Raw genomic sequence first — 26,252 nt, 5'->3', positions numbered from 1 at the left:
CTGACTTCTTATCTTCTCTTTTGCACATAAATGGTTAAACTATTCCTTAGTGAAAATGACCAGTCCAGTCCACACCATGAGGGCCCCCCCCTGAGCAAAGATTAGTAAATGTGGCAAGTGATGGCCCCAGGCCACAGTTCAGCAGCAGAGTCAGACAGAGAGAAGAACCCAACCCCTGCCCTTGTCGCCTGGGGCTCTCTATAATAATCCCCCACAAATTTATGAATGGTCGGATGGATCTGGTGACCTGAGTCCTGACCGGTTTCTTCAAATATAAAATAAAGTCAATATATATATATATATATATATATATATATATAATGCCTATGCGCAGCGTGCCACTGCTTTTTGCTTACCTCCTCCTCAGTCTTGTCCTCCCCTCCTGGCGCGGCAGTGTAGTCTGTACTATTAGGTAGGTAGGTAGGTCACTAGGTCAGGTCAGCAGGTCAGTGACTACTTGAGACTGGTCTGGACTTCTTATCTGGTAAGTGGTCACATGATCACATCACGTGAGGCTGTGTGTGACTCACTCACCACTGCCAGCCAATCCCTTTAGCCTCTGGACCGGAGGCTGGGACTTAGTCCCTGCTGGTGCCTGCTCCGCCGTGGCGCTTCACCAGGCTGCGGACGGTAGTGATGGGAAGTTCGGCTCTTTTAGGTGAATCGGTTCATTTGAATCAGCTCATTCAAATGAACCGATTCATGAATCGGATCTTCGGTTCACTTGGTGAGTCAGACTGCTGAGCTGACTCGCAAGTGCTAGCCCCGCCCCTCCCCGCCCACCAACCAATCACCGACCAGAGCTGAGGGGGCGAGGCCAGCTCAGCACACTGCAGCTCTGACTCGAGTCCTCTGAGCCGTCTGTACAGGGAGTCTAAAGGAATCGAATGAGTCACAAGAATCTAAAGATCCGACTCAGTCAGTGACTCATTCGATTCATTCGATTCAAGAGCCGAGAGTCACTAGAACAGGTTACATTACACTGAGGCTGTCGGCTCTTGTTGCAGCAGTGATAAGGAGCAGAGATAAGAGAAGGGACAGATGACACAGAGTTTACATTACAGGATGAATTACATTAACCCTTTAGAATCAAATTGGCTTCTCAGGAGATATATATGTTAAAGGCATCTCATGTAAACCCACCCTTAGTTATATAGCTACTGAATGAGATGCCTTTAACATATATATCTCCTGAGAAGTCAATTTGATTCTAAAGGGTTAATTTAATTCAACCTATAATCTAAACTCTGTGTCATCTGTCCCTTCTCTTATCTCTGCTCCTGTCCCTTAACCTTATCACTGCTGCAACAAGAGCCGACAGCCTCAGTGTAATGTAACCTGTTCTAGTGACTCTCGGCTCTTGAATCGAATGAGTCACTGACTGAGTCGGATCTTTAGATTCTTGTGACTCATTCGATTCCTTTAGACTCCCTGTACAGACGGCTCAGAGGACTCGAGTCAGAGCTGCAGTGTGCTGAGCTGGCCTCGCCCCCTCAGCTCTGGTCGGTGATTGGTTGGTGGGCGGGGAGGGGCGGGGCTGGCAGAAGCAGCTCTTCCACTCTAAGATCATATTACTGACTCCTCCCGAGTCCCTCCCTCCCTCAGGCTCCTGACCTGCTGCCAGCGTGAGGTGGTGAGCTGAGCGTCTGCATTCATTGTCTGTGTAGAAGAGCCGTTTCAAACGGATCGGATCATTCAAATGAATCGACTCCTCCGGTTCACTGAAATGAATCGATTCAAATGAACGATTCGTTCATGAACCGGACATCACTAGCGGACGGTGATGACTCACACAAGACACTCACACCCCCTTTTACCACGTGAGACGTGAGTGACGGGGGCGGGGGGCCGAAGTGCTTCGGCGGTCGGCACTGTAAGTTCAAGTTGTCTAGACGTCACATCTGTGTGGGTGACTGGTGATGAGTAGACTGTCTGTGCTGCGCTTGCAGCGCTTCTGCATATTAGATTATTAGAGAGACTGAGTCAGAGTCGCGAGTTGGGCCAGCCGCCAGGGCCCCCATGAGCAACTGGGCCCGGGGCAGCTGCCCCTTTTGCCCTGCGGCAAAGACGGCCCTGTCTGGAATACAAAACACAACAAGCGGAACACTTAACTTCAGAGGAGAAAGGATGAACAGGACTTCAACACGAACCACACTCCAGCTCTTCCAAGACCAAATGAAGCTATCCCAAGCAAGGAGTGATGGGAAAAGTAAGACTAAAAAGGGTGTGGTAGAGGTCACATGATCCACACCTAAACAGGAGGTGTGGACATACAAGCAACACACAGACAAAGTGAAACCAAAAGAGGCTGTCAGATCACTAATGCATAGATAATCTTTCAGACCTTCTGGGACCTGTCACAGATGTGACAATAACGGTAGAGGTAGGACCGTAGGAGAGAGAGGTCAAGTGATCTTATAGATGACCATATCCACTGAACTAGCAGCCCCTGCCTCTGAACCACACATGCTATCAGTATATGTAATGTTCCTCATTTCTTTTGAGAGTCCTATCGACAATCAAGCATCAGTAAGAGGCGTCATATTATGTGTTCTGATGGTCCAGTGCTTGGACTTTGACCTTATAATCCCTTGAGCCTTACATATTCTATACATGATAATAACCATGGAGGGTAAAAAGTGATCTACAAAGCATTGACTTGGCTAACCATGTGGAATGAGTGGTTGTCTTAGGGATCAAGCACTTTAAGTGGTCCATAGCCCTTCAATCTACCTCATGCAGATGTTGGCCTAGTGGTGGAGGACAATGGAGCTTGAGGGCTCAGCATTTGAAGAGGTCTGTAGTCTTCTGATCCACCACATACATATGACAAAAGACAGATGGAGGATCCATTACATGAATATGCCCATATTTCACTCAACCACCTCATGCAGATAATAGATGGTTGAGGACACTGGTGCTTGAGGGCCAGCTACTTGAAGAAGTCTATAATGTTCATATTAACCTCAAGTAAATGCTAGGCCCAGTGGTAGAGGGCAATGGCACTATAAGGTCCAGTGTTTGAAGGGATCAGCAGCCCCTAAGCCACCCAATGCAGATGACAGGCCCAGTAGCTGAGTGGTTCTTGTGGTCCCAGCTCTTAATAAGTCCAATATGCCTCCCTTCACCTCATGAAGTTGATGAGCCTAGTGGTAGAGGACAATGGAGCTTGAGGACCCAGCTTGAAGAGATCTATAGTTGTTCCTTCCACCTCATGCAGATCTTCATATTCATCTCAAGTAGATGGCAGATTGAGTGTCAGAAGACAATGGCATTAGAAGGCCTAGCTTTTGAAGGGGCCAGTAGCCCTCTGAATCACCTCATGCAGATGACAGGCCCAGTGGTTAAGTAGAGTGGAGCTTGAGATTGCAGTACTTCTCAAGATCCATATCCGCACAACCACCCCATGCAGCTGAAAAGCCAACTGGTGCAGAGGACAATGGCATGAGGGTCCAGCACTTGAGAAACCCAAAGTTCTCCCATCCACTTCATTCAAATGACGGGCCTAGTGGTACAGGGCAATATTTACCTCAAGTAGTGGCAGGCATAGTGGTAGAAAACAACATTGGAAGGTCCAGCTTTTAAAAGGGCCAGTAGCCCTCTGAACCACCTCATGCAGATGACACAGCACTCACACAGACCCATAGTCTTCCCATCCACCTCATGCGGATGATGTACCCAATAGTGGAGGACAGTGGAACTTGAGGGCCCAGGACTTTAAGGAACTTAGAGATGTCCGTTCAACCTCATGCAGATCTTCATATTCATCTCAAGTAGATGGCAGGCCCAGTGATAGAAGACAACATTGAAAGGTCCAGCTGTTGAAGGAGCCACTAGCCCTCTGAACCACCTCATGCAGATGAACCAGTACTCACAGTAACCCACAGTGCTTCCATCCATCTCAGGGAAATTATGTACCCAAAGGTGGAGGACAGTGGTGCTATTATGAACCCTGCTCCTTGGCCTGCATTGCGAAAAAATGGCCAGAACCGATGTTGGCCAAAGCTCAGTTTTGACTGACTTCCAACGCCGTGTTTGTAATAGTAAACTCAAGTTTGTTCTGGACTTTCCCTTTTAGTGACATCACTGTACTTCATGTGGTGATGTGACAGTGCCCCAGGCTTTTTTTGAGGCCCACAGAGGCTGGCCGCAGTATTTCTTGTAGATGTTATGGCGAAACAATAATTTTCCATATGATCCAGAGATACTACTGGATGCCCTAGAGACTCTGTCCTTGACATTAAGCTCACAAACATATCACTGACAGCCAGGCCCGGGGCAAGAGAAGAGCGGGCTCAGAGGGAAATGGAAGAAGGTGCCCCTCTCCCAGGCCTTGTTCATCTCATTATATTAGGTCATGGTGATTGCTCAGCCAACTACCTCCTCAGTCCTATAAAGAAAGAGGATAGTACCCTTCCAGGCCGGGCCCCATGGGCCCCATAGCAGCTTCTGAGGCTGCATCTTTGGTATGTAGGTCTGTGTTTCAGGTGAAGGAAGTACAAATATTACGGACATATTATTCACATTCTGGTTTGGTCACTTTGGACTGTGAGCTTCAGAATCAATCCTCTGGATACATCATAAATATCTGTGGAGGTAAAACCCCTTTAAGTTGGTCATAAGTATTAAAGTACGGAGCGCCAATGTCTCTGGTTTGGGTAAACAAGGATCAGCCATATCGAGTTTTAACTCACACAATCTTTTGTTGAAACCTTAGTAATGTATTGCCACTCTCGTATTGTTTTCAATCCTCTTAAAATCTCATGCCTTTGACATGCAGCCGCGCACCTTTCTTTTTCCTTGCCTTCAGCTCATTGCCAGTTCAGCAAATAGACTAGTTGTTATGTACTCCCCACCTGACAACCCCACACCGTGGTTGTCAGTCAGTATATCCAAAGCAACCAGGCTTTTGATGATTTAAGGCACTCCTAGCACTGCCTGCTTGTGTAACGCCCCAGAGGTGCATTACCACGTTTTACACCTCCTCACTATCTTCTATGGTTAACATAACATCATCTATGCATTTATTTCCTGATCCTGCAAAATGTGCATATTTATTTCTATGCAACTGTTATGTTTAATGTAATGTGTCTGGTTCACCAGCAGATGGCGGCAAGCATGGCAGAGCTACAGGGACAGAGGATGGAACCTTCTTTCCATTCTCTTTTCTCCCTCTAGGGAGGAGTTTAGTTAGTGAAGGTCAGTGTGGAGCCTACCCCCTGCCAAGGGAGGTTGTGCAGCAGGGAGCTCGTCTCGGCTGGGCGAGTCCTTCTAAAGCCAGCTAGAGCACCATCCTATTTAATCCTGTCAGCACAGCAGAGCCAGAGAGCAACTGATGTAATAGGGCAGAGTGTGTTTGCCTGCCAGAATTAATGCCAAAGCCTGCTGGTAACCAAGATAAAGTTGGAAGATTGTTGCCTGATGAAAGTTTATTCAAATAAAGCTGTTTTCAAGTTCATTATCAAGTCTGGACTCTTCACCCCACCATTCAACTACCTTTTTTCTGCAGTGGACGGCCACGCTTAGGGTTCCAGTGTATCCATGTAGGAGCACCGTGACAAGTTCAACACCTATAAGGGACATTAGGCCACCCTACACCACTCTGGCATTCCTACCCTGGGTACCACCATATCACTAAAAGGGGGCCCTGTGCCCTCGTTGCTGCAATGCAACTGGCATCACGACAAACACTTATAACATCTTAAAGGCACACTTTGCCGTTGACGTGCGTCGCACCTGTTTAACCTTCTTCTGTGGCGGATGATGACGCAAGTTGTTGGCATTTTATGTAATCTTCTGTAGAAATCATTGACAGAAGGAATAAATCTCTGGTGTCAACTGCTGTCTCCACCGCCTCTGCTCTCAAAATCATCTCAGCTCATGAAACATCCGAAATCAATTAGCATAAAACTTCGTTCCAATACTGTACGGAGCAGGAGCTCCGTACAGTATTAGAATGTATTGGCTCCGATGAGCCGAAGTTATTGCTTCATAAATGAATTTGTACTGTAAAAAAACATTTCCCGAAGTGGCACCTTGGAACCGAACCCAAGTTCGGGATTTTTTTTTGCTCCGTACAGTATTAGAACTAAGTTTTATGCGAATCGACTTTGGATGTTTCATCCGAAGTCAATTCGCTCATCCCTAATCATAATGCACACCTCAGCTGCTGGAGAACCTCACAATACACACCTCAGCTGCTGCAGAACCCCATAATACACATCTCAGCTGCTGCAGAACCACATAACGCACATATCAGCTCCTGTAGAACCTCAGAATACACATCTCAGCTACTGCAGAACCTTATAATGCACACCTCAGCTGCTGCAGAACCTCATAATACACACCTCAGCTGCTGCAGAACCTCATAATACACACCTCAGCTGCTGCAGAACCTCATAATAAACACCTCAGCTGCTGCAGAACTACATAATACACACCTCAGCTACTGCAGAACCTCATAATACACATCTCAGCTACTGCAGAACCTCATAATACACATCTCAACTTCTGCAGAACCTCATAATACACACCTCAACTGCAGAAGAACCTCATAATACACACCTCAGCTACTGCAGAACCTCATAATACACCTCAGCTGCTGCAGAACCTCATAATACACATCTCAACTTCTGCAGAACCTCATAATACACACCTTTGCTGCTGCAGAACTTCTTTATGAAAAGAATTAGGGTATTTCATATCAATCAGTAGTGGACATAAGTCATCTCTTCAATCCTCTGAAAGAGGTTCTTCAGCAGATGAACTGTGTGTTATAAGGAATTATTTAACCCCTATTATAAATGAGAAAAATATTTTTACATTTCAGGGACTTCATGTTTGCCCCTAATAATATTTGCTATAATCACTACAATATTATTATTTGTATTACTGCACGGTCAATTGTTTCCGCATTGTTACAATGTTACAAACATTCGAAGTGATTATTATTTGCATTATTATTACTATATTTTATTTATTATAATTGGCTGCAGTATTGCTATTACCACTATTACTGTTATTTGCAGCACAGAACATTTTTTTACAGCTCCAGCTTGGCTCCTCAGAGGTTCTGCAGCAGCTCAGGCACTCTGCTCAGCATTATCGCAGGTAATAACAAGCAGCGCAGGGCATTGCCTGTATTATGACATGTTTATGAGCACAGGGGTGGACTCTGCTTCCAGCACATGGAGGTGTAACCAGAGCAGCAGGGTGTGTAGCAAAGGCGGTCACACAACTTCTGCACTTGGGAACTGGAGTGACTCCGGACAGGACAGGACAGAGCTGGGGCCCACTATAACTCAGGGGGGCGATACATTGGCTGCATCATTATTCATTTTGGGAATCTATTTTGCCTCTTCAGGGGCTGCTGGACTCTGAGGAGAACCTAAAGAGCTCATTAAGGGCCCCTAGGACCCCCTATAGGGTTCAGAAACAGCTCCAACTAGAGCATGGGCAAGGAAGAACACCCTCATCAGGACCTCTAACTGTCCTTATACTCTACTGGTATCATCCCTTATAATCTTACACCACTTTTCTATTATAACTTTATTCTCACCATTATCTGGACTGCTTTTCTGAACCATTCCCTGTGTTTCGTGAATATTTACAGCAATTTCACCACTCGACTAGTCATGAACTGACCCTGGGACCTATAGCTGGATACATTGTATCTGTTGGGACGTTGACAATGAAACGCTTGGCTTTCTGTCCCCTCCTGCTGGCATTGAGCTTACACTATGGAATCTGCTGTGGAGAGCAGGGGATTAGACTGGAGACCCTTCCAAGTGATGCGCAAGATATTACCTGTACAGGGGTAAGTCATGGGGTTGGGGGGCTTATCATGGGTATATGTAAACATGCAGGTTTCCCGATGGATAGGACAATAATTTGGTCAATAGGACCAATAATTAAAGGGCAATAAGTAAAAAAAGAAATTCTTAGTAAATTGCAAATAAGACAATGACTTGTTCTCTTGCGTTAAACTATTAGGGTTTAAATGTATTTTTTTTTTGTTCTTTTGTCTGTTTTTGGGAAAGCTGGGTGACAAACCAACATGACATAGATACGTTCTCTGGTAATGTTACAGAACGAGATACAATGGGGGAGAATTAGGGCTCATGCACACGACCATATGTATTTTGCAGTCCGCAAAACATGGATCTGCAAAAAAATAGGGATGACGTCCGTGTGCATTCCTTATTTTGCGGAACGGAACAGCTGGCGGAACAGTCCTATCCTTGTCCGTTATGTAGACAATAATGGGACATGTTCTATTTTGTTGTGGAACGGACGTGCGGTCATATTGAGTAACTTCAAATTTACTGGGCAGATCCATTAAAATGAATGGTCCGCAAAAAAAAAAAAAAGCGGAACAGACACGGAAAGAAAATACGTTGGTGTGCATGAGCCCTTATCACAACGGGTGCAAAGGAAAACTGGCTCAGTTGCCCATAGCGACCAAACAATTGGTTATCACCCAGCTTTCCCCAAAACAGATACAGCAGAATAGATTTTTTTTAGATTATTTTTGCATTGCAGTTTTTAGGTTTTTTTTTAACACAAACTTCCTGGGCGGTTGTCAGATATCAGCGTGCGCTGTTCGCCTCAGGGGTTAAAGCCCAGTGCTGGAGTTTTTACACGGGAAAGTATTTTTTCCGGCATGCCGGAGGAATTAGTAACACAGTCCGAGGAATTCATGTGTGACTAGTGAATCGCATATTTTCTTGGTTTTGGAAGAAAATGTCAGCTCTGTGTCCTAGCATATAATCTGATTGTTTGATATGGCAAAACTATACCTCCCATCATCCCTGGACAATAAAGGCGGCCATACACCGCACATAGATGTCAGAGGGATGCTTTTTCATCTGATAGCTATTCCTCTTGACTGCTCCATACACATGCACGCTTGGCCGAGGATGCGTGTCTTTCCAATGAGGAGAGAGCTATAAGCTGCTCTCCGACTCCTCCCGCAGCAGCTTGTCTACCTGTCGGGCGAATTCTATTCTTTGACTCTGCACACATGCATGCTCAGCTCTGTAAAGCATGCAGGTACATGAACCCCTGTAAAGCGCTGCAGAATATGTTGGCGCTACATAGGAAACCTGGTCACTTAGAAAGTTACCTGATCCTGTTGAAATCTGTGGGGTCAGCTGACTTTTATTATCCGAATGGGCAACTTAACTCCCCCAGACTTGAACAGAGAGAGCCCTACCTGCACACAATCACCTGTTCATTCAGTCCGCAACCACCTCCTCTGGCAAAACAGGACCCCCACTTATGAGACCTCTATGGCTAGTATTATGGGGCACTATGACTAGTATTATTGGGCACCATGACTATTATTATGGGGCACTATGACTAGTATTATGGGGCACTATGGCTAATATAATGGGACTCTATGACTAGTATTATGGGGCACTATGGCTAATATAATGGGACTCTATGACTAGTATTATGGGGCACTATGGCTATTATTATGGGGCACTATGACTAGTATTATGGGGCACTAGGACTAGTATTATGGGGCACTATGACTAGTATTATGGGGCACTATGACTAGTATTATGGGGCACTATGGCTAATATAATGGGGCACTATGGCTAATATAATGGGACTCTATGACTAGTATTTTGGGACACTATGGCTATTATTATGGGGCACTATGGCTAATATAATGGGACTCTATGACTAGTATTATGGGGCACTATGGCTAATATAATGGGACTCTATGACTAGTATTATGGGGCTCTGTGACTATTATTATGGGGCACTATGACTAGTATTATGGGGCACTATGGCTAATATAATGGGACTCTATGACTCGTATTATGGGGCACTATGGCTGATATAATGGGACTCTATGACTAGTATTATGGGGCACTATGGCTAATATAATGGGACTCTATGACTAGTATTATGGGGCACTGTGGCTATTATTATGGGGCACTATGGCTGATATAATGGGACTCTATGACTAGTATTATGGGGCACTGTGACTATTATTACTGTGACTGTTGTTGCTCAGCCTTTAAGGTTTACCTTTACCAGTGGTTTCCAACCTGTGTCTCTCCAGCTGCTGCCATAGTGTGACTCTCATGCTGGGAGCAGTAGTTTCCCAGTTTGGAGACCACTGACCTGTGGGCTCCAATTTACACATAACTTGCAGTTGATAGGATACCTCAGTGTAGCTGCACTGGCTCTCTAAAAGGTGCACTGTCACTTTAAATACCACAATATTGCGTCCTGTTGTTTATAGACCACGTACTGTATGGGGTTTCAGTGACTTAGTGGGTTGTTAATGTTATTACATACCTTTCGGTTGTATAACTTTATTGCGCTCGGGTTACTTTGTCGCCTTCAGATGTTAGCTGCGTGTCGGCCTTACTGCGGAATTCTTCATTATATTATGGTTATGGGAAGGTGTCATTTATTACCAATATAACATTAACATACCGTGAAAACAAGTGCCATATAGTGGTTAATAATTCCATACAGTGCTCACATAATAGTGCCATATAGTGCACCCAAATAAACAAGATCCTACAGTGATCAAATCGCATTGCCATACCATATAGTGCCCAATTAACAGCAACCTATAGCACCCAAATAACCGTGTAATGCAGGTCATCACTTTGGCAGCACCGTATGCTACCCAAATACCTGCTCAGTGCCCAATAATATAATGCCGTACATCCCATGTTGGATCCTTGGTTCAGGATTAGATAAAAATGGCTGCTTTCTCCCAGGAACAGCGCCACACCTGTCCGTGGCTTGAGTCTGGTATTGCACCTCAGCTCTATTGAAATAATGCTGCAGTATCACACACAACCTGTGGACAGGTGGGGCGCTGTTTCTGAAAGAATGCAGCCATGTTTTTGAAATCCTCGACAACCCCTTTTAATGTTTAGTTGGCTTGGACTTGCTGAATCTCCCCCATTCTCTGGAGCATGCTTTTTTTTTTGCTGTGAGGCCCCAAGAGATTATCTGCAGATTTGTATTTTTTAATTAAGTACATGGCGACCTTTGACACATTATTCTTTTTTCCATGTTGTCCGTACCATTGCTGTCAGCGAACAGGATTAACTGTTGTTTGCACTTTTTCGGGATCAGTAATTGCTGTTTTTATATTTTTACTTACATTTTTTTTTACTTTTATTTCATTTCTCAGTGAACTTAATGGTGCCAAACTTGAAACCCCTACTGTCCAAAACCTGGTGCCTGAACGGGTCCACTGTGCCTAAGTGCAACCATATAGCGCTCAAGTAATACCACTGTACAGTGACGGATATATGGATATGCTGATAAGATAGCTGTGATGGTGGTCATAGGTCAGTATCTTCTCATCTCAGTATCTCCTGATAACATATACCGCCTATACATGCCATACATCCCGTACCATCATAAATAGATTATACCTCAAGGACACATCTTCTTATGGTATTGGACAGTGGATTATTCTCTAGACGGCTTGTTGACAAGTGACGGTCATTATCTCCATCATAAACACATAAATTGTGCCGTAAACTGGACAGATGTGCTGAGAACTGAAGGTGGCCATACACATTACATAGAAATAGGTTGATGGTGGAACAAAAGGTTGTTATAATGGGGAAAACATACACATTTTAATCTATCTATTTAATATCTTTCTATCTATATATCAATCTAATTCAAATAAGCTTTATTGGCAAATACGAAATAACTGGGTAGCGTAGTGTTGGACTGAGGCTGCAGCCCCGTTTGACTCCTCGGATCTGCTGCAAATAAGCTGTTCTCCTTCCATTTCCCCTAATGCTGAACATCTGTTCTCATTGTAGGAGCTTCTGATGACATCATATGTTTTTACTTGTATTCCGCTGTCCAGAAGTTTTAGGAATAGACCGGATGCTATGCTAAGTCAAAGACCTTCTTAAAGTCCACAAAACAGGCAAAGATCTGTCCATGCTTTGTATTGTGAACATGGCTTTGATGAGGCTGTGCGGGGTGTAGATCTGGTCCGTAGTGTGTTGGTCTGGATGTGGCTCTTGATGAGGCTGAACAGAGTATAGATGTGGTCAGTGGTGCAGTGGTTTAGCATGAAGCCTGCTAAGGACATTGTGCTAGGTGAAGAAGCTGAGGGTCCTCTTATTCAGGGTGATGTTGAACAGTTTCCCCAGGTCACTGCTGACACATATCCCTTGGTTGTTGGCCATGTCATACCTGTCTCCGCTCTTGTGTATGGGGGTTATGAGGTTTAGGTTCCAGCTTTGGGTGAAGAGTTTTGCTATTGTGGCCTGGATACCTGGCGGGCCCTGTTTTATCTTTTCTGGGAGGATCCCATCTGGGCCTCTGGATTTTTTTTAGCCTTTAATCGATGAGATAAAGTCTGATATCTCCAGTATATCTAGAGGGATTTGGAAATATGTGACATTTTTCTCCACATCCTTCAGTTTTTTAACAATCTCTTTTTGTTCTGGGCTTTGGTCCTTCAGGATGTCTTTGTACAGGTCCTTGAAATACTGGAGCCAGATGTTGCTGTTTTGGATGTTGAGGTTGTTGTTCTTACAGTTTGTGCCCGTGTGGTTCCATAGTTCCCAGAAGGAGTTGTCTTGGAGGGTGTCTTGGAGTTGGAGGAGTTTGGTGATGTGGCTTAGCTTTTTCTTTCTGAGGACGGTTTTTTTGTTTTGCCGTTGTATGGTGTAGTAGGTTTGCCCGAGACTAGGATTGTTTGGGTCTTGGTGTATTATATTTGAGGCCACTTTTAGGGCCTTCCTTATGGCTTTACATTCCCTGTGGAACCAACTGTTGGGTTGTTGTTTTCTTGGCCTCTTGTTGTTGCATCTTTTCAGGTCGGACATTTCTGCCACAATATAAAGTATTCTTTAAGGTACTTTACTGCTAGATTTACTCATTCTGGTCTAATATGCTCATGGAGCTTTACTTTATGCCAGACTAGTATTCCTCCTGAGCTCCGGCCAAGCTTGATGCTTTTGTTTTTCAGGGCACGGACAGAGACTTCCCTGTATCCAGTGGGTACCATGGATTCATTCTCTGCCTTAGTCCATATTTCAAGAAGGGTCTGTATATTGATGTTTTCCAGTCATTGATTGAAGTCTGGATTATTCATCTTACATCCGAAGGCTGAAGCATTCAGACCCTGAATGTTCTATCTGCCGATAAGAGACGTCATTGTGTGTCCGTATATCTTCTAATGAGCTGTCCTGGATAGAACAACCTTGATCCTTGACTGGTGGCCATGTTGTAGAAGTTTGGTCCAGTCACTTGAGTTTTTGAGTGCTGAGCAGGGTCTTTGCTCTTCATTACTCTGTGTGAGACAGGTGGTTTGGTCCATGAATTGTGCCTCTGGTGGCCCGATTTTGGGTAAACGTCACCAGTTTTCAGTTTGTTGAGGACTGTATGAAGTTTGAGGTCTATTTGTCGGTGACCTTTCCATAGGTTATTGTCTTGTGTGGGCTCTGCTCCAGGGGTCTATCTTGAGCGCAATGTCTCTCAGCTCGCTCCTTGGTTGTTTATGGTCCTACAGATGATGATGGTTTATGGAGTGGTGTTGTGCCGGGGTGATGTCTGACATGGAGCTGATTTTAGATGCTAGCTCTGTGTAGATCGTCTGGGTGATGTGTTCTGGGATATCCTTTCGTGGAAGCAGAGGTGACAGGATGATATCACAGTCGGGGAACTTCCGTTGTGTGGTCTTTGCTAGCTGGCTCAGTTGTCCTGCTAACTGCTGGTGCTGGTCCTGGAGGTTATTGGTGCCTGTATTTATGATAATTTGGTTAGGGTTGATGAAATATGGATTATTGATGACGACTGTTGCTTGTTCAATAGTTGAGCAGCAGATTTTAGTGACTATTTTTCCTGGGAAGAGTTGCCTTGTATTCAGGAATTTGCCATTGGAGTCTATAATCAGGACAGTATCAGGACACGGTGACTTACTGCTCCCGTGTCATCTCATGTTCGTGTCCTGCTTGCTGCTTGGTCGGCTCTAACCCCCCTTGTATTACTTTGTTATTCTTTGCTTTGCTCTTATTATTTTCGCTTATTTTGGTTCAGAAGTTATTTGATATATTGGTGTCATGGCCGCTGGTTTTCATTTTGTCTGCACACCCCTTTTTCCCCTTTTTTCACCCCTGAGCTCACCTCCTTGGTTAGGGGCTGGGCCTGGGATTTTACATTTGCTATTTCTCGTCTCAGTTCTGCATTTTCTTGCTGTAGTTCTTGTAATTTATACTGTATTCCCTCAAGGTGCTGCCTGTTCACACTTCTTTCTGATTATTTCTTTGGTTACTTAGTCATTTGCATTTTTGTCACCAAAATTTCTTTGAAGCTGTTCCTTAAATTGTATGAAGCCCCTTTCTAGCTAACACAAGCAGTCTCTGACGGTCTCGGGTAAGGGGTGTGAAGAATTAGGACATGAAGCTTCAGGGGGGGGTCTCTGGTTGTCTCTATAGAGGTAGGCCCATCACTGCTCTTAGTTGCTGGAGTATGTTCTTTGTAGGTTTGGGCCTGGACTTTAAGGGCGCATTCAGAGGACCATAGTGTTTTGCAGATCCGCAAAACACGGATACCGACCGTGTTCGTTTCGCAATTTGCGGACCGCACATGGCCGCAACCATAATAGAAAATGCCTATTCTTGTACGCGATTGCAGACAAGAATGGGACATTCTATATCTTTTCTACGGAGCCGAGGAACGGAACTTCGGATGCGGACAGCACAGGGTATGCTGTACGCATCTTTTGTGGCCCCCTAGAAATGAATGGGTCCGCACCTGTTCTGCAAAATTGCGGAAGGGATGCGGACTTATTCAAACTGCCGCCTGAATGAGCCCTTAATATTAGGAAAGATTTCTTGAAACTGATTTAGGTTGTCCTCATTGTCTTGTATTACTATGGTGCCATTATTGTGCTGTTCTCGTAATTTTGTGGGTCTTCTACCCTGATTTGACGGCTCTTGTTGACACCACACTTTGAAATAGTCTTTCTAATGTCTGCATGGGCTGTGAGCCAGATGGATGGCTGCTCAGTATAGAATAGCACATTTGTTTTCCTCTTATCGTCCTCTTTAAAGGTAAAGTCAGCAAAAAAGAGTTTCTGGATTTTGTCTGACTGCGGCATGTTTTATGGCTTTCTTTTCTTGAATACTCCTCTGCAATCCAGAGTACGTAATCTGCAGGGTGCTTGGCCCCCTGCTGTCTGAACCTACATTCCTAAACTCAATTACATTGTCGGACTTACGTTCTAAATTGTAATTTCCCCTTTCCTGAAAGCTCTCCATATTCCTTATTTCTATGGGGCGTGCTCTCTGGAAGGACTCTAGTAATTAAATGCTCTTACCTTGGAATGCTCTGCTCTGGACTCTGTCAGTCTTGATGCTCCCTGTTGTTCGCAGTCTGCCCTGTAGGTAGAGTTCTTGTCAAAACTCAATTTAACCTTATTTCCATCTTTTTCTTGAATATATCTTAGTCCTGCTTGCTTCTGTTTTCCATGGAGTTGGTATTTTCCAGATTTTGTCTTACACATTGCTCATGTTCATCTATCTATCTATCTATCTATCTATCTATCTATCTCATATCTATCTATCTATCTATCTATCTATCTATCTATCTATCTATCTATCTATCTATCTATCCATCCATCTGTGGGGCCAGAATTGGTTGTGATCCTAGAATAGGTCGGGGTCACTGAGTATCTCAACAGATGCCATTCATTTCCTGTGCGTTCGGCCTGCGTTGCGGTGTCCAGCCTCACCTGACCCTGGACATGTTTGTGATCGGCATTTTTAATAAAGCCGTTCGATATGAGTCTTTGTTCAGAACTGTTTATTCAGGATAAAAAGTAGGATTATAAGCGGCCATAAATGTGCTAGGAAAGTAAACCACCCGGAGATGTCACAGGTTAGTTATCCAAACACAAAATGGCTGCAAACACACGTTAATAACACGGGCGGTTATTATGATACAGCAATCAATTATTAATCATTATATTGTACACAGCGCCCGGAGTGTAAACATTCACGAGATCTCCTTAAAATCAACCTCCAACTGGGAGCCACATTAACCCCTTCCCGACCGCCCACCATAAATTTACGTCCGGAGTCGGGTCTTTAAAGTGGCGCCTGCTCGCAAGTGAAGCGGAACGCCATAGACGCTGGGTGGCTGCTATTTTAAACAGCGGATACCTGGGGCTAATGTATGCGATCGACAACAACATCGATGCCATGGTAAACGTGATCACGGAATCTGGGAGCTCAAAAACCGCAGGGATCGGGGGAGCCGGATGGTGTGTGTGGTAGCCTCGGTGCTCCTGAACAATCAAGTCTGCCGCTTGTGTCAGGGCTCCATAGGAACGAAGTGAAATTCTTAAAGATTCCAATGCTAATGCACTGGAGTTTATGAGAGAATCAATCTAATAATCACATGTTAAAGTTCCCTAGGGGAACTAGTAAATAGTGTAAAAGAAAGGGGGGAAAAAAGCTTTTAAAAATATATTTAAAAAAAAAATTATATAAAAATTCCTTTTCCCCAACATTAAAATAAAAATGAACAATTAAAAAAAATAAACATCATGGGCATCGCCACATGTAAAAATGCCCGTACTATTAAAATATGTATCCTATATGGGCAATGGCAAAATGGGGGGAAAAAAATTGTCGATTCACCGTTTTTTTCTTAATTGACCTCTCCCAAAAAATTTTATAAAAAGTGATCAAAAGGTCATACAGACCCCAAATCAATTAAAACTACAGCTCGGGGTGAGCTGTAGTTTTAGTTGATTTGGGGTCTGTATGACCTTTTGATCAAAAAATTAGCTCTCACAAAGCTTTGTACACATAAAAATCTAAAAGTTATGGGGGTCTTAATCTGGCAATGCAAAGAAATAATTTTTTTCAAAAAGTTTTTTATTTTTCCGTTTTAAAACAGAAGAAAAATATCTAAACGTCATCGTACTGACCTGGAGAATTAAAGTAACAGATCAGTTTTACCGCATAGGAAACAACCCATAAAACCCATAAAACTGTGGCGGGATTGTAATTTTTTCCACCCCATTTGAATTTTTTTCCAGCTTCCCACTACATCATATGCAACAGTAAACGGTGCCATTAGAAAGTACAACTAGTCCCTAAAAAAAACAAGCCTTCGTATGGCTATGTGAATGGAAAAATAAAAAAGTTATGGCTCTGAAGACAGAAGTAAAAAGTGAAAACAAAAAAAATGAAAATGGCCTTGTCCTGAAGGGGTTAAAGGGCTTCTCTGGTTTGGACAGTCTCTTATTGACAATAAGCTACTGGAACCCCCCCACTGATCGGCTGTGGAGGAACTCAGTAGCGAGTGTTCAGTTTCCCTGCAGCGCCGCCACAGGAGAAAATAAAGCATTACACAATTCTCATAGAAATCAATAGAGCATTCATGTAATGTGCTCGGTCAATTCTCTGTGTCTCTATTATACTACTGTGTATACTGTCTACTGTAGTAAAGTTACTGAAGGATTACGTTACCTTATAGAAGCGGGAAAACCATTCACAAGGAAAGGGTGCTACGTTCCAACTCATGTGTGTGACCTTGCCCTTGGGAATTGATCTACATATTTGCATTTTTATTGGGTGCAGCATGGGATGGTCACTTGAAAGGAATCTCAGCTATTATTTTGGCGCTCTGCATTTATTTTTATGGGTGAACGATCGTTAGCACTTCCTTTAACGAACCATCTCAATTTGTTTTTCCTTCCGATTACTGCCCTGCATATCAAGAGTGGAAGAACTGAAAATGTCCATTTCTCTCTCTGGAGGACCCAGCGCCCATTCCTTTTAATAGGCACCCTGTAATGCTTCATTTCTCCAGTGGTGGCACTGCAGGGAAACTGAACACTTATCCCCCTGATCCTGCGATCAACATGTGATTAACTTACTTTCTGGGGATCATTCTAATGAAAAAGATTAGGTCATAATTCCTTGGAATACTTGAATGGGTGAAAATTACAGCTCCGGCGGCTTTCCTATAATCCTGAGTGACAGTTCTGCCTAATCACCCTATGGGTTCCAGAAAAGCTGGGTATAAAACCCCTGTAGGAGACATACTCCGCTTTCCCAGAAAGATATAATGAAGAACAGTCATTTGCATCCGTCTGGGAAACACCATAGTGCGGTAATATTTCTTCTAAGACAAGGTCACTGGGGGCGAATTCATTTTTGGAAAATTCCCATCGCTTTCCTTCTGTTTTGGCTACTGTTGGTTTTGCTTTTCCTGAACTGTGTGACTCAAGGACAGCTGAATACAGAGGTTTCCGATGCAGACAGCACAGAGTCACGGGCTAGGAAATCGTCTAGTCATTTCTACTCAATTATTTCTTAAAGGGGCTGTCGTGTTTAGAAAAGGGGCAGAATGGGTTAAAAAAAAAAAAAAAGAAGTATGACCTACCTCACCAATTCCCAGCTGCACCGTTCTGACACTTACTGGTCTCCACTTCCTGGGCCCATCTTGACACACAGGCAGTGGCAGGAAATGCCCTGTCAGCCAATCACTGACAGGAATGACTGCTGAGGCCAGGGATTGGCTGAGCAGGCATTCCCTGCCGTCACCTATGTGTTATAACGGGAAATGGAGACCAGCAGGTACCTGGTAAGCTTCAGAACGGCAGCGGCAGTGGATCGGAGAGGTGAGCAATGCTTCTTTTATTATTTTAACCCATTCTGCCCCTTTTGCAATACATTTTTTTTTTTCTCACCAGACAATCCCTTTAATAACAGGAAGCCAGTTTCAAGGCTGAGTGACAACCAATATGGCCGCCGCTACTACAATTAAAGGTTGCTGAGGGCCCAAGTTTTCTGACCACGTTGATCTATTACATGCCCGCCATGGTCCCGAGCAGGAAGGGAGGGACTGATGGAAATGACCGAATTTCTAGATTCCTCTTTTTTTAAAAGTTCTATTAGCGCACCATTAATTTTTTAATTCATTTATTTTTTGCTGTTATGATGGAACAGAAAAATTAAAGATCTGGTACAAGTGTGAACAGAGCGTTATTTCCATCTTACGATAGGAATGTTCCTGCACTATATGAACATATGGGGTCATTTATCAAACTGGCGTAAAGTAGAACTGGCCTAGTTGCCCATAGCAACCAATCAGATTCCACCTTTCATTTTTGACAGCTCCTTTGGAAAATGAAAGGTGAAATCTGATTGGTTGTTATGGGCAACTGAGCCAGTTCTACTTTACACCAGTTTGAAAAATGACCCCAATAGTTTCATGGAGAGTGAATGAAGGTCCTGGTCCTGGTGTTGTGGCCTCTAAGATGGGACCTTACTACAGCCCAAGGGCAGCTGTGTGTGGACAGAGATATTAGCTGTCCCTGCACCTCCATGATACTGAGCCATAGGCACTCGGAGTGCCGCCATATGGTGCCTCTGGTTCTCTTGGTGCCATCATGTGGTGCCTTTGGCTCACTGTATGCCCTAATATCATGTCTGGCTCTGCTCTGTGTACCATCATGTGGTGCCTCTGGCTCCCTGTATGCTGCTATATGGTGCCGGTGACCCTTTGTGTGCCATCATATGGTGCCTCTGGCTCCCTGTATGCTGCTATATGGTGCCGTGACCCTTTGTGTGCCATCATATGGTGCCTCTGGCTCCCTGTATGCTGCTATATGGTGCCGGTGACCCTTTGTGTGCCATCATATGGTGCCTCTGGCTCCCTGTATGCTGCTATATGGTGCCGTGACCCTTTGTGTGCCATCATATGGTGCCTCTGGCTCTCTCCCTGGCGCTGTAGGCAGTGTAATGGAACATGCACAATTTTTGCATGCAACCACATGAAATCGGAGGCAATAGTTAGGTCTCATGCACTTTACTGTATATTGCGAATCTGCAAAATACAGATACCGTCCGTGTGGCATCCACATTTTTTGCAGACCCATTGACTTCAATGGATCCATGGTCCGCATTTTGCGCCCAGGTATAGGACATGTTCTATCCCTATGTCCGTTCCCTGAAAAAGTAGAATATGTCACCACGGACATATTGAAGTCAATGCGGACAGTACACGGACTGCATCCATATTTTGCAAAATGCAAAACGGACACGGCGTGTGCATGAGTCCTTACGTGAGGGTCCCATAAAAGTGTTTGGATGCCAAGTGCCACTCTCAGGTTGTATAGAGCGGTTGAATACGAAAGCTCCTGTCATATCTCAAACATCTTTAGGCTACAACTGGGCGCCGACCTTCCTCTTTTCGTATAATTGCTCAGTTTTGAAGTTCCCGAAATTCTTTGGCATGTGAACAATAACCTGCGTGCTGTTTAATCTGCAAATACACACACCTGAATGCAAGGCACAAACCGGTTCAAATCCCTAATACAAAGTGTACACATACAGAACACGCGTGGCGCTAAGTAACTGTCCCCAGGGAGACTCCTAACTGTCGTAAGGTGGTAACAATGGCCTTTACACACAGGTGGCGAGCCTGGTAAACATAGACGTCCCATGCCCTCCCTTCCAAAACTTGGCGCCCTACTTTTACACAGTCCAATCGCTCTGGATCATTGCCCGGTGTAAACCTGCCGCCGATCGCCGCAGTCGAGATAACACTCATTTGTAGGGTTAGGGTACGACCACATGGCGCGGTCAGGAGGCCCTGTATTGTCAATGGCCGTGCGGCACCTTCAATGCCACAATAGAGACCCACTGAACAGTGCGGTCTCATTAGTATAATTAGTGCCCGCTGCGGGCCTTTCAGCAGCAAGGTACTCGAAAAAGCTCCACATGACTGCGCCATGTGGTCGTACCCTTACCACATCTTTCAGGTGGCACCCATTGTTGGTGGTCTGCAGCACCTTGCCCTGTTTTAACGGGGGTTGTGCTGCTGACAATATGCAAAGCGGATGGGGGAGGAATGATCATAGTGACGATCATTGGTCCCACAATCAATGTGACGTGCAAAAACGAGTACCTGTCGTCTATATGATCGATTGGCGCTGGTTCGGGGGATGAAATTGACCCATGGAAAAGGCCACTAAGATAAAGACCAAGGAGTGAATGAAACATTCATATCTGTAACCTCCTGTGAAGACCTGGAGGCCGGGGTGTAGATATAGGAGGTACATAGGTAGTAGTCACACCCAGGCCCTAGCGGCTGAGAAGGCCCAAATGTCCTTCTGTTACATAGTAGGGCATTATTAGTAAGTGGGGGACAAGCAACTGATTTCATCAAGATGAAGGTTTGGCCATTTCAGGCGGGGTGGGGGGACGACTAGATAACTTTTTGCCAGAATTTTTCTTTCATGAAATCTGAAGTCATAGATATTGTCTGAAATATCATAGACATGTTCAGATCCTTTTACGCTGGTGATGATGGTTCTACCACGATTATTGCCCTGTGTAAACATATTTGCCCATCAGCCCACAAACAAGCAGTGCCAAGGGGTTTTCCTTTGGGGGCATTTTTTTTATATTATTTCCTTCAATTTTTTTGGGGCTAAAAATTATTTTTTCAATTGGTCATTGGTCTTTATTACAAATCTTCAGCAGTTTTTTCCTCTCCAGCTTTCACTCTCTGCTCTCACTTTCTCTCCCAGCGAATCCATCGGGAGCTGCTCTGATGGTTCAATCTGTAACCCTTATCTCTGAACTCCTGACTGCTCATAAACACTCGTTATAACTCAATTCTTGTTAGTTTATGAGCCGTCAGAGATAAAGGTACAGATAAAGGGCTAGAGATGGAGCCGTCAGAGCAGCTCCCTGATGGATTCACTGTGAAGGAGAAAGGTAGACTGGGAATTTAAATTTGGCCCCCATGTATTAAATGTGCCCAAATTGACACAAGGTGGTGTCAATTCAAATAGGCAGGACCAGCAAAACCATAGAGGGGCAGCATATTGTACTTCATTTTGGTATATGGTTCTGCAGCGAAATAGCAAAATGCAGCACAATATGCTGCCCCAGAAATTCTCATGATGGCGCCAGATCGTTATGTACCCAGCCAGCGGCCGGGTGGAGGGGTTCAGGTTGCCCACTGGGAATTGTCCCTGTACGATCTATGGCCAGTCTGCCCCTGGAGGGAGCCTGCTAGTCTGCAAATATACAGAAAGTGAAAGCTGGAGAGAGTTGAATGCAACGTAAAAGAAAAAAAATCCACCCCCCTCCCAGGATGTCCACAGCCTTCAAAGGGGTTTTCCGAGATTTTTTAACTGATGACTAGGGATGAACGAATCGACTTCGGATGCTCCATAAAACTTTGTTGTAATACTGTACGGAGCCAGCGCTCCTTGCAGTATTAGAATGTATTGGCTCCGGTGAACCGGAGTTATTACTTCGGGAAGTAACTCTGTGAATTAATTATTACTGTAAAAAACCTCGGTTGAGGTACCAAGTTTTTTTTTACAATAATAATTAATTCACGAAGTTATTACACAAAGTCTGGTAAGACTTTGCAAAGTAATAACTCCGGCTCATCGGAGCCAATACATTCTAATACTGTACGGAGCTCCCGCAAGCTTTGGTACCTCCTCAAACAGCCGATCAGCGGGGGTCGCGGGTGTCAGACCCCCACCGACCAGATACTGATGATCAGTTAAAAAATCTCAGAAAACCGCTTTGATGAGCAATAGACGCCTGCGGAGAAGCTCACTGTCAGCCATAGAGTGGATACAGGTGGACGATTGGTGGCACTTTTCCCATTGAAGTCAATGGGAAAAAAAAAAACAGCACGGAAGGTGTAAGTATTTCAACCACCCCCAACAAAAAAAGGAACGTAACCATGTCACCGCAGTCGTGTTGGAGGCCCACAGGGACACCATTATTCTACATTTGACTCAGGAGGTGAGGAATGAAACCCGGACTGTAATAAGATCCTGCAGGTACAGGTGGATGTTGCAATAAAGTTTTCTCGGCCAAGACAAACAGGGACTCGATCTTTGATTCAACGGTCGGGTTGACAGCGGTGACATCACGGCACAGGGTGTCAACGGTCTGTCAGCATGGGGTGTCTGAATCATGGAGATTTACCATGGTGCATTGTATGGGACAGGTGATAAGCGGCACTAATCAGCGGCATTCAGCTTGGAGTCATCAATAATGTTCTACACAGAGGCCTATGCTGTGCACAGTCATAAAGACTGTCAGGCTGATCATATTACTGATAGTATTTAAAGGGGAACTCCATCCGAAAACAATAACCTCTGTGTATCTTCCTTAGGCCTCATGCACACGGACGTTGTGTGGCCGTTCCGTGCATTGGGGACTTTAATGGTATGTCCGCACTGCAAAAAAAAATAAAAAATGACATGTCATATTTTTTTGCGGTGTGGAACCACGGAAATAAACATCACAGAAGCACTCCGTAGTGCTTCCGGTATTCCGTTCCGTGACTCCGTTCCGCATCTCCGGAATTGCGGACCCATTCATCCGTGATGCGGGGTGCACACGGCCGACGGCCGTGGATTGCTGACCCGCCGTTTGCGGGCCACAATACGGCCACGGCCGCACAACGGCTTACGTTCTATTACAAATAAACACCTTTCTGATATTGCTCCATTATCTTTCTGCGCAACATTGTGGGAATTGGTGATCCTCTACCCATCTTGGCTTCTGAGAGACACTGCCACTCTGAGAAGCTCTTTTTATACCCAATCATGTTGCCAATTGACCTAATTAGTGTTAATTGGTCTTCCAGCTCTTCGTTATGCTCAAATTTACTTTTTCCAGCCTCTTATTGCTACTTGTCCCAACTTTTTGGGGATTTGTTGACACCTTGAAATTTTGAATCAACGTATTTTTCCTTTAAAATGATTCATTTACTCGGATTAAACGTTTGATCTGTCATCTACGTTCTATTACAAATAAAATATTGACATTTGCCATCTCCACATCATTGCATTCAGTTTTTATTCACAATTTGTTTAGTGTCCCAACTTTTTTGGAATCCGGTTTGTATGTTTATGATGACATATGTATCTGCTGTGTATTGCCAACGGCTTTTTATACTGGCAAACTGTATTTTCCCTGAATAAAAGTGTGTTTAAAAAAAAGAAAAAAAAAGAAAGAGCACTTATCAGCAGAATCAATCCTATTAACTCAGGTATGCTACCTGGAAGGGTTGATCCTACTGATTAAATTGATACCTGTCTTGTGAAAATGGGTTGGGGGCGGCATTCCCCTGAAAAAAAGACTTTTATTCTTTATGTAGATGAGGGCTATGCCCCACCCCAGTGCTGGCCCCACCCCCTCAGTGCACTGAAGCGCTCATTTGCATGAAGAATAAAAGTCCTTTTTCTAAAGAATGCCGCAAGCGATTTTCACAAGACGGGTGTCATTTTAATCAGCAGGATCCACTCGACCAAGAAGTAGGGATAATCCTGCTGATGGGTGCTCTTTAACCCTACGAATGTGTGAAGAAATTGGCCTCAGTGAGGAGTCTTTGCTCACACTTTTCTTTCTCTTTTCTATTTCAGGATCTTCAGTGCAATTCCTCAGGTAGGTGTCTTCTGGTTACATCCTATTTCTGCTGACGGGTGTAGTTAGGGGATATTTTCAGAGGTGACTTAGTTTCTACTAGATGAGATTAAAGGGGTTGTCTGAGATTTTAATACTGATGACCCATCCTCAGGATAGGTCATCAATATCAGAAAGGTGGGGGTCTGACTTCCGGCTGTTTGGAGAGACGGCGGCTCTTCCTAAGCCAGTGACGTCACGTTCATCAGTCACATGGCCTAGGCGCAGCTCAGTCCCATTCAAATCAAAGGGGCTGAGCTGCAATACCAAGCACAGCCACTATACAACGGACGGCGCTATGCTTGGTAAACTGTGTGGAAACTGCGGCGCTCACCGAAGCTCGAATGAGCATCACGGCTTGATCGGCAGGGGTCCTAGGTGACGGACCCCCGCTGATCTGATATTAATGATCTAGAACAGGGCAGGCCATCAATATCAGAATGTCATCATTTTCATTCAATGGGCCAACCATGATGTTTCACTGGCTCCTCCCAGGGAAAAGAAAATCTGTAATCGGTGCTTCATCCTGAGGCATGATGGGAGCGATATTCAGTCATTTCAGCCATTTTAAAAAAATTTTTTGCTTTTGGTAATGCAGATACGTTCTGTATTGGCGGAGAGATAGAAACGGCAGAATTTCCGGTTTTGGTACCAACGGATATAAAAGCGAAAACCGTGAAGAGGTGCGATGATAAGGGTTGTCGGCTCTGCGTTCAAGTCACGATGGAGATGTCTGTGGCCTTCATATCAGGTATTTAAGACGAACTTGTTTCCCAGAGTAGAGCAGGATATCCATGGATGTAGCAGAGCTGAGTTTGTAATGTGCCGAGTTTTTGCATAGGACTGTGCAGACATTGGAAATGGCATTCACGACATGTATCACTTCCTAGAATTCTCTGATGAGCTCGGCTCAGGTGACTGTGCCGACTACGACTACGATGATCTTGAATATTCAGAAGAAGACGATGAACTGACAAATGTGAGCCTGTTTATAAGGGTTGACAAACCCAGCAATGGTAAGATATACAGATATAAAGGTAATAGGCCTCATATTCGTAAACTACTAGCTTTATTGCCTATAGCAGGGATTAGCAACCTTCGGCACTCCAGCTGTGGTGAAACTACAACTCCCAGCATGCACACTTGCTTAGCTGTGAATGGAGCATGCTGGGGGTTGCAGTTTACCACATCTGGAGTGCCGAAAGTTGCTGACCGCTGGCCTATAGCAACCATCACAACACTTTTCTGCGTCCATTTTGCCTTCCCCTCCTTCCTCACTTCCAGTGCTAATGCATGTGAAGCAAGATTGTAACTGTTTCAATGTTCTGTCGCCATTGGAGACCAGGTTCTCTAAGCCACGCCTTTATGTTGAAGCCCCACCCCTGAGCAGTTCCTCAGCTTAGAGATAGTTTTCATTGGCTACTGCTACATTTCTGTTTCCTGGGGCCATTTTATTATTAATTTCTAGGTTTAGTGCCCTCTCAGTGAACGAACTGGCCACATGGAGGTACCTTTTAATAAGACCTCCCCTTTAAGACCAACCTCATGAAAAATAAATTGCTGAGAGGCATGGGAGTGTTCAATTAAAGGAGTTGTGTCACAGTACATATTGTACAATTTTCAAACCAGCACCTGGATCTGAATACTTTTGTAATTGCATGTAATAAAAAATTTACTATAGCCAGTGAGTTATTCAAAATAAATGCGGCTACCTCTGCCTTCCGATCAGAACCCCCGCAGTGAAATTGCGGGGGTCCGGTAGGTTTCAGC

At 44.5% G+C, this 26,252-nt stretch overlaps 1 protein-coding gene across 1 annotated transcript in view; it reads left to right on the top strand.

The window, feature by feature from the left end:
* Positions 1-7,259: 7,259 nt before the first annotated feature.
* The window catches only part of IL17RC (interleukin 17 receptor C), a 46,705-nt gene continuing 27,712 nt past the window's right edge, over positions 7,260-26,252 (top strand). Inside the window, exons 1-4 of the mRNA XM_040408027.1 lie at positions 7,260-7,816; positions 24,443-24,464; positions 25,081-25,233; positions 25,373-25,498. Of these exons, the coding sequence (XP_040263961.1) occupies positions 7,691-7,816; positions 24,443-24,464; positions 25,081-25,233; positions 25,373-25,498 (427 nt within the window). The 5' untranslated portion in view covers positions 7,260-7,690. The remainder of the gene's footprint in view (positions 7,817-24,442; positions 24,465-25,080; positions 25,234-25,372; positions 25,499-26,252) is intronic.

This window comes from Bufo bufo, chromosome 9 (genome assembly GCF_905171765.1).
Source record: "Bufo bufo chromosome 9, aBufBuf1.1, whole genome shotgun sequence".
Classification (NCBI taxonomy): domain Eukaryota; kingdom Metazoa; phylum Chordata; class Amphibia; order Anura; family Bufonidae; genus Bufo; species Bufo bufo.
The sequence above is the reverse complement of the archived record's forward strand: the minus strand, read 5'-3'. Positions and strand labels throughout refer to the sequence as shown.